We start from the raw sequence: 16652 nt of genomic DNA on the forward strand, positions 1-16652 counted from the left end.
CTGCATGCAAATGCTGACATCTATCTTGAAAGAAAGGTGGTTATGCATAATTATGAATGCCAAAGGGACACCAAACCTGTGGTTCTTAGTCTCACTGAAGCCTTCCTCTTCTTCTATTAGAACAAGGCTCAGTGTTTGCCTTGCACAGCATCTCTGCTGGTCCATCCACATCTCCACTCACACCTTTCCAAAACAGACACACATCATAGAAGTGTATGTTTGACCCACAACAATCATTTGCTTTAGCATTAGTAGAAAAAACCTGCATTGTTACACAGGAAAACACATGCTTTTAACTTTAGCAGGATCTTGTTAGTTTGTTGCAGAAATCACCACAAGTTGGTTTTCGTTTAGTTTCTTGGGGTTGTTTTTGCCCAATAAAAGAGAGGAGAGAATCTGACCTGCTCCAATTTGACTGGTATTAGAAACAGTAATTTATTTTACTGTGATTGAAGAAATTAAATAACTGATTTTCCATTGCTCCTTTATAGAAATTATAGTCTTTAAGGCCTGTCTCTAAGAAATGCTAAACTTATACATTCAATAGGAGTGGGCACATAGCACTTCCTTAAGTGTATTCCTAACATGCTTTCTAAGGCAAAACATAGCAAATCATGGAAGCAACTGTATTCCTGCTGTTGTCCATGGCCTTATGTGCCTGATCTGTTCATTTCATGGAGTCATGCATGCTTTTCTTCCCTTCTCTTTTTAATGAACAGCAGAGTATAATCTCTAGCCCTTGTCAGTTCTGAGCTGTAGAGCTGAAAGGAACCTTGTTTATAAGGTGTCCTAGCTGTGTAAGAGGGAAAGTTATCTCTTCACAGATGAATGGAAGTGATAAACATAAGGTCTGAAAGGTAACTTGGATGATATTTTACAATTTTCCAGGTCATAAGCATGGAAAATAGTATAATGCATTATTGAATCAGTTTTAGTGGAAACTTTTCATCATGAAAATGTAATTAACCTATTATTTTTGTGGCAGCTTAGTGCTGTAATGGTGGCATACTCCACTGATGAGTAGAATCTCAAGATTCAGAATGTGCTTCCTGCTCACCTTCTTGGAGAAGAGAACACAACTCCATATTCAGGCAAGCTCTAAGGAAAGAATTTAACTCAGCATGTATTGTCAATACTGATGCAGAACACGGTAATGTGGAAGGGGGAAAGCCACTTCATGTACTCTTCTTGTCGTCCTTGTTGAAGAGCATGCAAAAGGATATTGGAGTAACAATGGAAATTAAGCAGCCTACTTTGTTCTGACCTGATTTGTCAAGGGCATGGATTGTTCTGTTGTCATTTGGAGAGGAACGCTCTCTCTGTGCTTCCTTTGAGGTTTCCAGAGTGAGTCATGAAGGAGAAGTACCCAGGTGGCTCTGAGTACATACCTGTCTCCTGTCTCTAGCACTCTTCAGCACTCTTGCATAGTAATTCCAGGCTTACAGATAGTAAAAGGATTTTCCTTCTTGAGAGGTTATTAAAATGAATCAATCACAAATTTCTTATTGAAATGTCTGTGTTGTGAAATGATAATTCTTTCAAGTCGAACCTTTTTCAGGAGGAGGCTTGTTCTGAGCCTATCCTATCACATTTTTTCTTTTACAATGATTTTTACAGGAAAGGTTTTGAAACTGAAGCATCTGCTTTGAACAATTCTTTTATAATTTGTAGTATTTGAAACACATAAATGGGAGCTTAAACTGAAAAAAAAAAAAAAGACAAAATGAATAGTTGCAATGAAACAAGGAAGTTTATATTTTTGTTCTAATTTACATGCGTAAAATATTTTTGAAACATCACATTCATATAGGCTTGGAAGAGTGTTTCTCATTGTACTCAAAAATAAAAGGGTTGGGGAAATACCTAGTTGAAAATAAATTAACAGAACAAAATAATAGTTAATTTACGCTCTTTGTAGAAGGACTTTAATTCTTGATATCCTTGCATTAGCATATGATATTACATTTTACCTTTCTCAGGACTATGAGAGTCCCTACTCATGTTTGTCCTCACTATGTTTCTGTTCATGTATGAACTTTAAAGGTGAATTCTGCACACCTCAATCAAAATCCTGTGAGAATTCCAACTTGGTAAAAATCACAGGGTCAATACTAAGGATTGCTTGCTGCTACTCTGCAGTAAATATGTTTTTTGTCTTCCAATTGCAAATGTAGCTTTTGTACTCAGTGGTAGACCAGCGGAGCAGGAAACAGCACCTCAGTTATTTGTGATACCATAAGGCAAGCTGGGCTAATAAGGAAGTCATCTGTAAATTGGAAAAGCACAGTACAAGGAAACCTGAAATGACTACAGAAAATCGTTGGTCCTTTTTTTAAATCTCTTACCATTGTTTTCACATAGCACACTGGTTGTTACAGAACAAGCATGAAAATCAGAGCTGCTGTAAACTAGTGCTGTCCAGTGCAGTCTGGTGGAGTTGCGCTATTTCATATGTACCTGCTTTCAAAGAGGGACTTGCACAAAAGTGACCATACCATGGAAGTGACAGTGATATTATCCTGGCTGCCTGAATTTGTTCCTCTTGCTACTGGGGCAGATAAAAGCATATGTAATATACAGACTATGGGAGGCAGCCTGTGTTCTGTTTTCTCAACACTTTATCAACGCCATTCTCTCCAAATAGATTCCATACAAAGGAGAAACCAAAAAACAAACCAACCAACAAAAAACCAACCAACCAACAAAAACAAACCAACCAAAACCAAACTAACAAAAAATTCCTTGTAATAATTTCGTATAGCTTACAGCAAAGACACTTGACTTGAAGTTCCTTTTTTCTCTTTTGAGTGATAAAAAGAAAAAACAACACCCTAGCTTTCCAATAGTGGCCTAAACTATTATTTCTTCTCAGTAGCAAGCCATTTATGTTCACAGAATTTGAGTTTCTGGCAAGCCTGCACTGCTAGCAACACGTCTTTCTCATAAAGAATCTTTGCTTCTGGATTTGTCAACAACAGTGTAATAGGAATATTCTTCTTGACTACCAGATGAAGCTGTCTGTGATCAGCCAGTCAATGCATGTATTTTAATTTGTCGTGGATATTTTTGTGTATCCAAGGAAATGTTTAGACTGAAATTTGGGAAGAAACAGATTTAAAAGGCAGTAAATCTGTGTCAAAGAGTCTAAATACAGAGATGACAAGTGTGCCACAATTTAATTCTGAAGTCTGACTGAGTCAAGTCTTACGAGATTACATTATAGATCTTTCTCCTACCATTAGTCAAAAGCTATAACCAAGCCATAACTTCCTACAAAGTCTATACATATTTAGACTGGATTATCTAAGCAATTAGAACACTTAGCATTTGCATGAAAAACTCTTGTGAAGCAATAAAAAAATGATTAAAAATCAGTGATTGGCATCAAACTGACATTCAGCGTCTATATTTTAGGAAAATAGTCTCTTTATGTTATTTGGGGAGATAGGTTTGCTATTCCCTTTCTACATATACCTTTTTACATCTAGGACAGTACCAAGCATGGTGTGTACACATTGCTGATGGAATCATGGTCATCTTGTCAGTCAGAAGTGGTCATGTGGATGCTGGAAGTCACTATGCTAACAGACACTGTGACATGGGGGCAATTTCTGTATTACTTACTCTTTTGGTCACAGCAGATTTCCACTGATCTATGCTTTGGCAAAGAGCCCCTTCCTCTTACCAAGTGGCTCTTGAATTTTTTTTTGCCTTCTCTAGCCCTCGAGTTTTACAGCTGAAAAACCTGATGGGAAACACCACTGGGGACCAAGTGTCTCTGCCAGCCTTTCTTTTTCTAATTGCTGAGAAGATTGGTGGCACAGCAGCATGCTCTTACTCTTCTCAATGCTCTCTACATGGCTAATGCATAGCTCATTGTTGCTTTCTCCCTGGGCAATTGCCTCTGGAGTAGCTTATACATCAGCAAACTCTGAAGTACAAGGCATTATCACTTCTTGTTGCCACAACAGTCATTGCCACAACAGAAAATGAGGTACATAAAAATGTCACTCACAAAATGCTGATCTACAAATAAACCTTATTTTGGACCAGCAAAAGGACTTAAGGTGAGATAATGTCATGGTGTTTGAAATGGCTGTGGTTCAGCTCTTAATCCTAACTGCAGACTTGGGTCAAGGTGGCTGTGAGCTCACAGTTAGTTTGTGGAGGCCTTCCTTGTTGCTTAGAATCTCAATTAATTTACAGGCAGTTGTATTCCAGCAAGTAGTGTCTGTAAGACTTTGTCTATATACTGTTTCCATGGCTTGTGACTTCCAAAAAAATCAACCAAAAACATTTTAAAATGTCATGTTCTTTGGATTACCTGCTATATTAAATATATATATTCAAAAGGTAATTCTTTAATTTGTTTTTTGTCTAAGTTTGATAGGGACTTGAAGCTAGATGAGGATGCTGCCTTGGAAATACAGAATCAGGGAGATTCTTTTCAGACTCAGGACAACTACAGTGAAACATGCATTACCTGCCTTGAGCACAGTGAGCACAGGAGCACAGTGCAGCACACTGAGCTCCTCAGCCCTGGGCCCCAACAGCAACAGCTCCCATGCAGCAATGAGCATGGACAAGAACACACCCAGGTTGAGCTCACTAAAAATTTGTCAAGCAGCTGAGCTGTGTTTTAAAAGTCCTTGGCATATACAGGGTCTGAGATCTTTGGGAAAGGATTTAAACAATGAAGTTGCTTGTGACAGCATAGAAAGATTCAAGAACCAGAAAGAGCCTTTCTGTCTTCCTTCTGGCTTAAAAGAAAAAATTTCCTGCAGTTAGATTATTGGAAACAAAATCCTATTGTAGCCACATCATTTAAAAGGAGTATCTGGTACTTTTAGGCAGATTTTAGGGCTCTTAAACATCATCAGAAAACACTGCTTCCCTAGTCAGGAAGCCCAGCTTGCCCCTTCTTCCACTGATTTGTTGAAACAGTGCTGACAACGAAGTGTTGCATGCAAGGAGATCCAGTCTCAGGCTGGGGAGGGGTGGGGGTAGAGAGCAATGGAGGGTCTCTCATTTTAACTCTTATCCTTCTAAAGACTTTAAATATTAATCTTTCTAAATGTAGTGCTATCACAAGGCTTACAAGGTTTTGTCCTTGTTTAGTTTTCTTTAGCCAAAATAATTATCAATCCCTAGTGTGAGTGCAATTATATAATTTGTGTTAAAACTAGAGAGTGGAAACAGACTGCTATTTTATGAGAAGTTTGGTGATTTTGTCTTTTTGTTTGTTCTCTTCTTGAAAAAGAAGAAGGAAGTGCCTAAGCCTACCTCTTGGAGAAAGAGACTGTGATAGGAACCAATTCCCTTCCCATATAGCAGTAATCCAGTGGGAGGGCCAGATTCAAACACTTCTTCTAAATCTGGCTTTGTGCACTAAAGAGGCTGCCCTTTCTGGGTTGTGCTTGTCTGTCTGTCTGTCCACGCAGTGCGTGGCTGGTGCAGAAGGACCCCAGAAGGGAAGCTGGATCTGCCTGGTCTTGCCAAGCAACTGCACTGTGAACAGAGGAACATCTTCCAGCTAATATTTTGTTGAAGATGACAGTTTTCCACAGAAAGCTTTGTTTTCAACAAATCAGCCCTTTCCAACAGAAAAGTCTTTTGCCAAATAAATTCCCCAAGTATTTAGTTGTGGTTGTGATGGCTCCTCAGTAGGGGGAGTTGTGGTATGCTTAGTTAGAGGTTCATGCCCACGAATTCGGAGAAGATGAAGTGCTTCCATGACTGTGGTTGGTTATGAGGAAGGGGTAAAAACCTCTTGGACTTCAGCTCTTCCCTAGGCTTCATCATCTCCTGCTCTTCTTTCTCTTTGCACGTTCCTGAGTTAAATAAATACTGTGTAGTATTTATTCCATTATCATTTCCCCTTGGGACAAATTACTACAGTGCAGAGACCTTTCTGTTATTCAGCCTAGGCAGTGAAATATTCTTGTGACTATATTGCCTTCCCTTCAATTCATCTATTTGTTCTGCAAACATGGAAACAAATTTTGTGTTGTTTCTGCCTCAGAAGTTTATCCCATTTCTATCTCTGCCCAAGAAGCACATCATAAAATCACTGCCTACTCACTCCACTTAAAGAGTAAGAAATTAATATGAGTTTTATGGGAAGAGAGGTAAAGAAGACTCTAATTAATGCAAAGAACTGAGAAGGCTTAGTCTTCAGGTAAAAAGCAGATTAGGAAGCAGGTAGCTGTCTGGAGACTCTCTTCTTGGTGTAACTGTACTTTTTTTTCCTTTTCTGCTTTCTGCAAGTCATGAACAGCAATGAAAAAAAAATATTCTTGCAGTGGTTTTTCTCTAGAACTATATTTGCCCCCTTGTGAAAACAGGCCACTAGAAAGAAAATCAGTTGCCAATGCAGTAAATGGCTTTCACTGTTCATCCACCTGATTGCTATAATCTCCTCTTCCCTTTCAGCCAGAGCTGACCTCATGTTTATTTGCCAGGCCTCATGTATAGTAAGAAGCATGGGTTTTCTTCACACAGTATTTAGTGCATCTCACTTCTCTGCACCCATCCCCCTCTGCACTTTCTGCCCTCCCTCCTTGTTAGACATGATTACATGTTGTTTGGCCTCATTCCATTTAGGTTACTTTGCTGTATCATCCTGTATTTGTGTGTAGCATAACAGCTCCAAAGATCTCCTAGTTTGAACCAAATGATAGAGTAGACAGAGTTCATTAAAATAAATAACAGCATAGCGTGAAACACAGCCTTGAAGTAATCAAAACTGAGATCTGAAAAGTGACTCTGACTGTAAAGAAGTGTGTTACATGCTGGCTGATACAGGCAGCAATGGGACCTTGAAAACAGCCAGCTTTATAAGCACTAGTCAAACCTCTCAGCTGTCAAGACAAAGATATAAGTAGTTATAACAGGGGGAGAGAAAACAGTTGTAAAGGGGATATGTGTGACCATATTAAAAAACAGTGTGCCTGAATTTCTCCTTTGGTCCCTAAAGCTGGGATTCTTCATGTTGTTGCTGTTGTTTTTACTGTGGCCAGTGGCAGAGAAAAGCCTTGATTTAACCTAGCAGTGAACTGTTTCTTATAAAGCAAACTTTCTACACAGATAAATGCAGTTGACTCTGCCTCCTTCTACCTGCTTCCCTGTGTGTCTTGCTGTCCCATTTCTTCAGACTGTTTTCAGTGTTTGTAATGTTCCATTTTAAAATATTTCAGTGTTTTTTCCCCTGCTGTCTAACAGACTTTGTTCTGCAATTCATCTTTAGTTTTTCAGGGCACTCAGATTATTACTACTAAAATTTTGCTCTTAAAATAAAGACTGAGTGGTTTAGAAGAATGTGAGCTTTTCTACTTGTTACACTCTAGACTGGGTGCAGCAGGAGGGGCTACAAAAATGTTCTATTCTTACATTCTGCCATGAGTTACTGTGTGAAACAGGATTCAAGGCAAGATGGTCCAGTTCAACAGCTCATTATGTTCATCGCTGCATTTGTTTGAGCAACGCCTCCCTTGCAGCATCTATGAACCTACAAATATGGTGTATTATCCAAGGATAAAGTATTCCTATGGCACCATGGTGGAACACACAATATGAAGAACTGAAAATACATTTCTAGTTCTCTGCAGAGGTATCCTGTTGATAGATGCAACATTTGTAGGATTCTTGCATTTGCAAATTGTAACCTGAAACTATCATACATGATTCCCAAGTGTTACAGAAGAGGGTCTTGTGTAGGCAAATACGCGTACATTTCCTAACTATTTAGTTGTTTTAATGTCTCTTTAGTATACTCTTCATTTTGGTCTTGATCTGTGTCTACAATTAAACTTCATGAAGTGCATGAGAACAGTTGTGCATGCTGCTGTAGCCTGTTTACAAGGGATAACAATAGGTTAAAAACTTTATGCTGGTATTACAGGCAAGAGGAGGAGAGTATTTTCAAGTACTTGCTGGAATTTGCTGTCTGGAATCAAAAGGGTTGAGATATTTAAAGGAAGACCTCATGTTAGAAACTATGAGAACAACTGGGCTTTATCTTCTGAATTGCTGCAGGAGGACTCATTTGTATCAAAGCAATCATCTAAAAAAGACCCTGCTGAAGAAGACAAACAGGAGGGAATGGATGTTGATAAAGTGCTGGAGGAAATGGAGGCAGTTAGACAGACTAGGCTGCTTCCCTGTTAGAACTTCTGCCAAGAGAGACCTGGACATGCTGGCTCAGGCTTGCTGTCTTTTACAGACAAATGACCAACAGGCCCTACTTTGTCCGAGCAAAGCCACCTTGCCTAACTGTGATTCCTGCCTGCTTGCCTCAGCTTCTCCTAAAGAGGGCAGGCCGTAGAGTGGATTTAAAATATTTATATATTTTAAATATAATATTTAAATATTGTAAAATATTTGTATATTTGGATTTAAAATAGTTTTGTCCTCTTTGTTGAACTTCTACCACAGGAACTCCCTGTCAGTCCCATGGCCAGACAAAAGCTTTGACTAGCACAGCAAATGTGTAGGAATTAGTCTCTTAGGGCAGGCTGCAATTCTAAAGCCAGCTTCAACAGCAGTAAATGCACTGCCACAGCCAAAAAATTCCGTAGCGAGGAAAAAGCATGGCATTCCAGGCCCACAAAGTCAAAAGTCCACAGGATTTATCCAGAGGTTATATTGACCAACAGATTCAGGGGGTCTTCAAGTGGCAATGACAAGACGCTGTGAGCTCAACTTAGCTATACCAGTTGTAAAAGAATTGTGGTCTATTTAGAAGTGTACTGCCTTCTGTGCACATAATATTACTCTATAAATATTTGGGCAAACAAGGCCTTCTCACCATTGAGATATGGGATGTAGTTTATTGAGAATGCAAGAGGTGAGGGGATTTTTCCATATACAGGGGATTTTTCCATATGGCATTTCATGTGGAAATAAATCTTGTGAATCCCATGATCCAGCAGAGCATAAAGGATTCCGTCCTGTACAATCAGATCTTTCCAGTGTATAAACCTGTTTCTGGAAAATACTAATGGTTTACAGATTGGACTGGTCTTTAGGAGTCCCCAGGCCACTGTGGAGCCCTACCTGGTCACATAGTAGACGGTGAGATATGCACTATATTCTTCAGTGGGAAGTACTACAAAGGCCATTGAACAGATACTGATCTATGCTTTCTCATGAAATCTTGTCCCACCAGCAGATGCCTTCTCGCAGAAAATGCACTGTCCACTGCCTCCTGAACTCTGGCCTTTCTTACAGCACTGGGTTTCTATAGAGCAGTGACAGTGTTTATTTGATTTGGTGTAAAATGGTGCAGTTAAGAGGGGAACTGTGGATAAATTTCAAATCCTTAATTTGTGGATCATTAACTCTGCACTGTAACCCTTGGGAGACAAGGTCACCTGCTTCATGGGCTGGGAAGGTGCTTTTGCAAATAAGGGTGTTTGTTCAACACTGCTGATCCCTGCTGATCTGTTATAAAAGCCATGTTAGTTATTGTATTCGTATGTTATGTACAGTCATGTGATGCTTGAGGCCTGAAATACATTCAGCCAGTCAGAAGAGATAAGGCAGGCTGCAATCTGGCTTTCTTCCCTGAGGTTTGCAGAATGTATTTGCAGATGTGTTGATCTTCAGGAGGCTGGCAGTCTGGTGCTGGGAGGGGGGGGAGGGAGTACTTTCTTCAACTGCTTATTTCAATATCAGAAGTAAATGAGAAGATGAGGTCATCTTTAACACCTCCTAGTAGCTGTGAAGTTGTCTTTGCCACATCCTGAGCCATGCTTTCTCAGTTTTGTTTCAACAATGATTGTCAGCATTCATAAAGTGGACATGACCTTAGTAGCTTCACCTGGAATTGTGTAGAGATAATGAGCTGGACTGGGTCTGTTTCAATAATGCTTATTGCAGCAAAAAGGTATAAGTAGCTCACCTGATCAACAAACCAGTGGGATCAGCATCTTGGCTAGGAAACTACCAGCTTCTATCTTGTGTGATGTTTTAGTTCAGCAACACAGGGACTACTTTTCCTCCTTCTGTTACTAATCATTTTACCTTCTAGACTTTGAATGTTTCCAGCAAAGTCAAGGTTCAACTTCTTAATGCATCTAGGTGTTAAATGAGGGCTTCATAGGAGTGGCTGTACCCAAGTAATCTCCAAGGATGGGGACAAGCTTTGCCAGACATAAGTTAAGAGAATGAGGAATTGAATAAAAATACCAAGACCAGATATTTATGCTTGGCTTCTCACAGGATAAAGTTGAGTAAATACTGCTTACCTTAGAGGGGGACAGTACAAACCTGCCACTTCCTAGTATATGAGTTTTAGCAAGGTACTTTGTGGTTGGTGAGTCCTGCATCTGGGAGTTGCTATGTCCAGCTACACATGACAGGTACATGCAATTTCACCCCTTCTATCCAGAGGCTACGTGACACTGATTACTAGTGCCAAAGCTTCCTTTCCCCAGGCCAGTACTGGGAATCCCATTGTTTTCTGTTCTTCTAGGGCAGTAGCTGTGAGGCATCACCAAAGCATAGAACAGAGGTGAGGCAGTTGTGACATTTTGTCTTCCCTGACCAAGCTGTTTAGTTGGACAATCTCCATTTGCAAACTGGTGTGTGAATGTTTAATGGAGCTCTCTGGTGCTGCTCAGGTAAGGGGTAATGTGGCTTTGTGCACAGGCAGAGCTGCCTCTGCACATTCTTTGACTGCTGTGGCCCCCCTCAGCTCTCCTGCAGGACCTGACCTCTCTGAGGAGCTGAAGCACAGCACAGTCTCATCTGCACCCCTGCTACCTGCTCAGCCCACTTCGTACCTCAACAGTAAAATAAAGTCTTCATTATCTAATTTGATAGTTGAATAAAATGCTTTGAAACACTGGCATATTAACTGCAATCAAGTTTTGAAAGGTCTCTGGTTGCTAGAAAGAAATTAGTCTGATAAATTGCTCTTTTTAATAAATGAATAATTTTCCATAAGCAAGCTCAGAAACTATCATTTGGGAAGCCATCCCCCGCCCCCTTTTTTAATTTTGATTTTCATTTTAATATATTACACATGATTGTTCTTAAAGAACTGATCTTTTTGCCTTAAGAGAGTAACTGTCACTGAAGTATAAGCAGCTTGTAAACCCATGCTGTCTGCCTCAGACAACCTTGTAGTGGTTTCATGATCAAGCAGTGGCCTATGATTTGTACTTCCAAAATGATAATAACTGATGGTGTGACCTCGGATCATTGCCTGCCTTTCTGTGACTTTGTTTACCTGTTTGCCTAAAGAAGCATTACCGTCCCTGGGTCGAAAAGGCCTGTTTAACTTCAGCAAAGAGTTCCCAGATAATTATAGTTACTTAGTAACTTCCTTCCATCTCAGAGCAGACTGGTTGAGGCTGCTAAGAAATGTTGTGACTTCCCTTTTGGTCAAAATCAGCAACTGACCTGAAGGTACCTCCAGTTCTCAAACCTTTAAACAGAGTCTGCACTCAAAAGTACAGTTTAGGAGCTGGAACAAATTGCTGTATCCCTTATGTACTGGGTCTGACAGGGACCCTAGAAATGCACACGGACCCTGGTTTCACACCAGAGCTACAGATGTGCTAAGGACTAAATATGCTCCATTTACTGAAGAAAAGCAAAAGCTAGTACAAACAACTGTGACACTGGATTAATCTTGCCTTGGGCATATTTATCCAGGGTATTGCCATTACGTCATTCACATTAGGCTTTTATTATCTACTATTTTAGGTCTTAGCAGCTGTTACAAGCTCTAGTCAGAGGTCAAGATGCTGTTGAACTTCAGATTTTTTTGAAAGAAGAGCATAATTCTATCAGTAACAATGTTAGATTTGCAGCAGTGCAATGTCATACAAATCATGAAAAATAATTTAATCTAAATTATATTTATTTTTTTAAATGAGGTTTAATTGCCAAAAAGTTAGATACTGCATGTTAAATTCCATCTGGAAAAGGCTACCATAACTTCATCTTTGAGAATTAAATAAAATAATATTGGGCTTTTTCATTATATCAGAAAAGACTACAAATTATTTAAGAACAATTTCCACCATCTAAATAAAATAATACTGAAATATCTGCTGTAGTTTGTAGTAACTGTATAAAACACGATGGCATGATTCTCCTTTTTTTTTTCCTCTGTGTGCAGTGCTCACCTTCATGAACTGTTCGTCACAGTGTGTAATTACATTCCTTTCACCTGAACTATTTCTACATATTTTCAATTTATATTTGCTGAAGCTGATTGTTGGTGAGTGTTTCAGTGTGCAAATTGCATGCAGACACTTGGGTGGTGAACTTCTGTGTAGTTTATGAGAAATTTTGCTCACAGACAAAATTCAGACTCAGAAAAGCAGAGTCGCCCAGAGAACTGTTGGTGAACTGTACCTTAGTTGCCACTGAGAGAAATGCTCAAGGCAAAAATGCAGACCATCTCCTTGAGCTCAAGTTTTTCATAAAATAATCCATTCCTCCTGAGGACCTCACTCCCAGATAAACAGTGCTCCAGGGCAAGCAGGAGATGGCTCTTGCACTACTCATCAGTTAGGTCGTTGTGATCATGAGCAGAAGCCAGGATAGCTGAGAAGTCCCTGTTGGTCTAAGTACAGTCTCTATTTTTTTACTGGAGAAACCCCCACCCCCTCTGGCCTCAAGGCTTCAATCCCCAAATTCTGCTTAGTGCTATGGGTAGTATCTCACCCAGAGCACTTAGAAATCTCATCTGCTTATGACTTGTGCTCGCCATCCAGGCAGGAGATGAGTCAGAGAGCCTGGTGAGATTTGTTTTGCTGCTATCTCCTCTGCCTGTGTTCTCGTCCGAGCTCCCCATTCCTGAGCTCCGCCTGCCCAGCATGTGCTGTGGTAATGGACACTGCAAGCTGCGTGGGCAGGGAATGAGTTTTGGTTTTAGTAAAAATGGGCAGTTACATCATCTTGCACAACAGGACCTTGCTCTGTGGCTGGCCTGGGCCAACTGAGTCCTCCCAAGCTGCAAAAATATGGCAAACTTGAAACTGCAGTAATCAAAAAATATTATAGTATGTTATGTATACTAACAACACATTCTAGGCTGCTCCCTGCATAGAATCTCCCAGATGTACCTGGCAACAAGGGAGAGATTTGAATACTAATGTCAGCAGGAGGAGGGGGCCCTTATTAGTATTTTGGCTAATTGCCAGGTTGCCTGCTCTTGAAAAATTTGCCTGTGCTGAGCTAGACATATTTTTCATGTGTAGAAAATTTTATTGAGCATTGGTAGGGCTTTATATTTTCCTAATGCTTCCTACAGTCAACTGTGTGAAGGTTCACAGTAGCCATGAGGTCAGAGTTTCTAGCTCAAAGGCCTTTAGGCTTTCTTTGGAAGACTTGGAAAACTATAGCAGCTGAACAGGCCCAGAAAAGACATTGCAATTTTGGAGAGCACCAGATGTAAACTCACAAAATGAAGAAGTATTTTTGTGTTTTGTGGGCTCGGGGGGTGGGATTCTTTTTGCTTGTTTGCTTGATTTTTTTTTTTTTTTTTTTTTTAGTAAATACAGATGACTAACTCAGGGACTCCTTTTCTCCTTCCCTGCGGGCAGAACAAAGTCTCTGATGAGTTGCTTGTTCAAAAGGTTCCCACTGATTTTACCTTTGGGTCTGTTCTAACTTTCTCATTGTTTCATGTAAGCATTTTCTGTGGTAATTAGTCTGTAACAGCATAATCCCTGGTGGCCTTCCTGGAGTGTCTGGATTCTCTGGGTTGAGAAAGCTCTGCTGGGGGGCAACATATTTTTCTCTATGTGGGAAGGGGAACAGTTGATATTGTGAATGGTGTCCTGACTACGATGGAAAAATCTCTTAAAAGAGGAAAGTTTTGCAGCATGTCTTAGAAATTATTCAGGCTAGATTTGTCTGATTTCCTCTGGAAGATCCCAGCAACCAAGACAGCATCTGTGTATTTTGTCCCTGGCTGTTTCCTTCTGGACTCTGTGGTCTGCATTGTCCTAGAAGAACACAGGTATCTCTGTGATTTGTAGATGCAGTTGCAGGCATTTTTTGTAGCTGGGCACAGACACATTCAGAACTTTGAAGTGTAAGACCTTCAACTGGCAGTGGAAGCAGATTAAAAATCCCCTTCAGCTTCCTAAAATGCAATGCCTAGTGTCATCTGAACTGTGAGGCCATGAAGGAAAACTAGTTTTTTAAAGGCTTTTTAAAAACAAAGTAGAGATTTGATACTTTATGTTGGTTGCATTTCCTCTAAATTATTTTGACAAACTATCAGTATGAATGCCTCAAATTTCAAGTTTTTCCTTTTTGGATATAGCAAAATTAAGACAGCCTTTCAGGTGTATAGCCACAGACAGAGGAAGAACAGACATGTCCAGGGGAAAAAATACAGCCATCCCATGATAATTAACAGAACAGAAAGGGGTTGGAAATCCTAGTTTTGGAAGCTTGTCTCCAGACAAGGGATTTCTGCAACACAACAGACCCTAAAAAACTTAACTTACAACTGCAGGAGCTCTTCTTGCTCTGTAGGGGAGAGGATTTACTTGGAGTATGGCTTTGCTGGCTGAGCCCTCATCTTGGGCCGTTGGAGACATCCCATGACTCAGTTTCCCTGCGTAGAACAGAAAGGTTTCTCTTGATGGTCTTTATAAAGCTTATTTGAAATCTTTTGGTGAAAAGGGCCATAGTGACTAGGTGCTGTTGGTGTGTTCACGGCAGAATCAGTGTGATCTGAAGTCAGAGGGACCCTCGTACAGAACCTGAACCAGTTTTATTGCCTAAGCCCTGTTTTCTGAGCAGCCCAGGGCTGAATTTAACAGCTGTGCTGGTCAGCGCGGTGCCAGTGGCGCAGTGCAGAGGTGCTCACACTGCCTGGGGCACTGCCGGAGCAATCCCATTTCTGGCACTGCTTTGGAGGCCCATCCCTTCCTGCCTCCATGCAGCCTCCTTGTGTTGAGGAGTGGGGCAAGAACAGGGCCAAACGGGCCGCTCACCCTTCCAGCATTACCACACACATTGTAATGGTTTTATGCTCTTGACAGCTGTCATCTTACCTCTGCAACACTCACGTGCAAAGTGAACGCTTTTTTCCCCCATTATTTTTGCTGCACAGTGAAATAGACAAGGATTTCCCATCTGCCACGTGAAGGAATGAACACGGTAAAGATTTGAGTATTTCCCTGCTGTTAATGAAAACTTCTAAAGTTCTCCTTCTGGCCGCTTTTTGGGCTGTGAAACATTTTCCAGCAAGCCGACAGGTGCAATGAAAATGAAACAAACCAAAACAACACCTTCACCAGCGCCGATTCTCGCTTTAACGCTTTATGTTTTTTTTTAGCGACCGGTCGAAGCCGCCCCTGAGGGCGGGCGGGCTGTGGGGCCGGGCGGGCGCCCTCAGGGGCGGGGCGGCCCCGGCGGCGGCGCCGCGGACTCCAAGTCCCGGCATGCCGCGGGGCGCGGCGCATGCGCGCCGGGCCGGGCTTGAGTGGCAAGTTGTTTGTTCCAGCGAGCACCAGCTGCTCGGCGCTCCGGGCTCCGCTGCTCCGCTCCGCGCCCCGCCGGCCTCCCCGCCGCTCCAACTTTTGCACCCTCTGCTCCCTCATCCCCTGCTCCTGCCCCCGGAGCTGGGAAGGAACAGACAGAAGCGGAGAGGGGGGAAAAAAAAAAAAAAGGCACCGACAATAACAGCCCCCCCTCCCCCTCCCCATTCAAAAACACAACATAAACCCCAGGGATAGATGAACTACAAATGAGAAAGAGGAAAAGATGGAACTGCACATCCTAGAGCACAGGCTCAGAGTGGCCAGCATAGCCAAGGAGAGCATCCAGTTGTTTACCTATGGATTAATCAAACTTGCTTTCCTGTCCTCTAAGACGAGGTAGGTGCTGGGGATGGGGCAGCGCGGGGGAGGGGGGCTGTCCTCCCTGCGAGGGGACACAGTGGTGGGGGCGTATCCTGCTTGCTACGAGGGGACTGGGTGCTGGCAGGGCACCCTCCTGCTCTCCGAGGGGCTGGAGTGGGGGCATCTGCCTTGCGAGTGAGCAGGGCAACCTCCTTGGAAAGGGGGTGGCTTGATGGGTGCTCTCCTCCTTGGGGGAGAAAAAAAAAATATAAAGCAGGGTCCTGGGATGGAGGACACCCCTCCTTGCAAGGGGACAGCGTCGGGGTAGGGGTCACCCTCCTTCCTGCCAAGGGGCAGGGTGCTGGGGTGGGTGATGGCACCCTCCTTGCAGTAAGTCAGGCTGCTGGGTGCGGGGGGACGCCCTCCTCGCCAGAGGACAGGGATTTTTGAGGGGGGCGAGGAGAACACCTGCGTCTTCCCTAAGCACAAACCCCATGCCAGGACTGGGAGGTGGCGGTGAGGACCATCGCTGGAGTTCAGGGTGCCCCCGTGCAGCTTTAGGGCAGCTCCTGCCCGCCGCTGCCCGGCGGATGAATGAGGGCAGGTGGGGGCCGGGGGCCCGGCCGGGCCAGCCGCAGGCTCGGGGCGCCCGCCGGACAACAAAGGCAACAACAGAGCCCGGCGAGCAGGAGCAGGAGTGCTAGTGGGTTTTTTCTCTCGCTCTCTCTGGTTTTTGTAGGGTTTTGTTTTGTTGTTTTTTTTTTTTATTTCCCCCTCCCGGATTGTTGTTCCTTGCGGCACTTAGAAGAAGAGCGGGTCCTCCACGCGCGGGTT

The 16652-nt window shown here is 42.3% G+C and overlaps 2 protein-coding genes and 1 long non-coding RNA gene across 3 annotated transcripts in view; 1 reads left to right on the top strand and 2 right to left on the bottom strand.

Moving 5' to 3' along the window:
* LOC128817458 (uncharacterized) overlaps window positions 1–15578 on the bottom strand; it is a 139510-nt gene extending 123932 nt beyond the window's left edge. The window contains exons 1-3 of the mRNA XM_053995941.1: window positions 15267–15578; window positions 15030–15111; window positions 14478–14587 (exon numbers count right to left, since the gene is read on the bottom strand). Coding sequence (XP_053851916.1) covers window positions 14478–14587; window positions 15030–15111; window positions 15267–15578 — 504 coding nt within the window. The remainder of the gene's footprint in view (window positions 1–14477; window positions 14588–15029; window positions 15112–15266) is intronic.
* LOC128817259 (uncharacterized) lies at window positions 8809–10263 on the bottom strand. Its single transcript, XR_008440143.1, has 2 exons — window positions 9902–10263; window positions 8809–9820 (listed from the first exon to the last, which is right to left on the bottom strand). It is a non-coding gene; the product is annotated as an uncharacterized LOC128817259 (long non-coding RNA).
* The window catches only part of CASTOR2 (cytosolic arginine sensor for mTORC1 subunit 2), a 117372-nt gene continuing 116196 nt past the window's right edge, over window positions 15477–16652 (top strand). The window contains exon 1 of the mRNA XM_053995709.1: window positions 15477–15854. Coding sequence (XP_053851684.1) covers window positions 15742–15854 — 113 coding nt within the window. The 5' untranslated portion in view covers window positions 15477–15741. The remainder of the gene's footprint in view (window positions 15855–16652) is intronic.

The sequence above is a fragment of the Vidua macroura genome, chromosome 20 (genome assembly GCF_024509145.1).
Source record: "Vidua macroura isolate BioBank_ID:100142 chromosome 20, ASM2450914v1, whole genome shotgun sequence".
Lineage (NCBI taxonomy): Eukaryota > Metazoa > Chordata > Aves > Passeriformes > Viduidae > Vidua > Vidua macroura.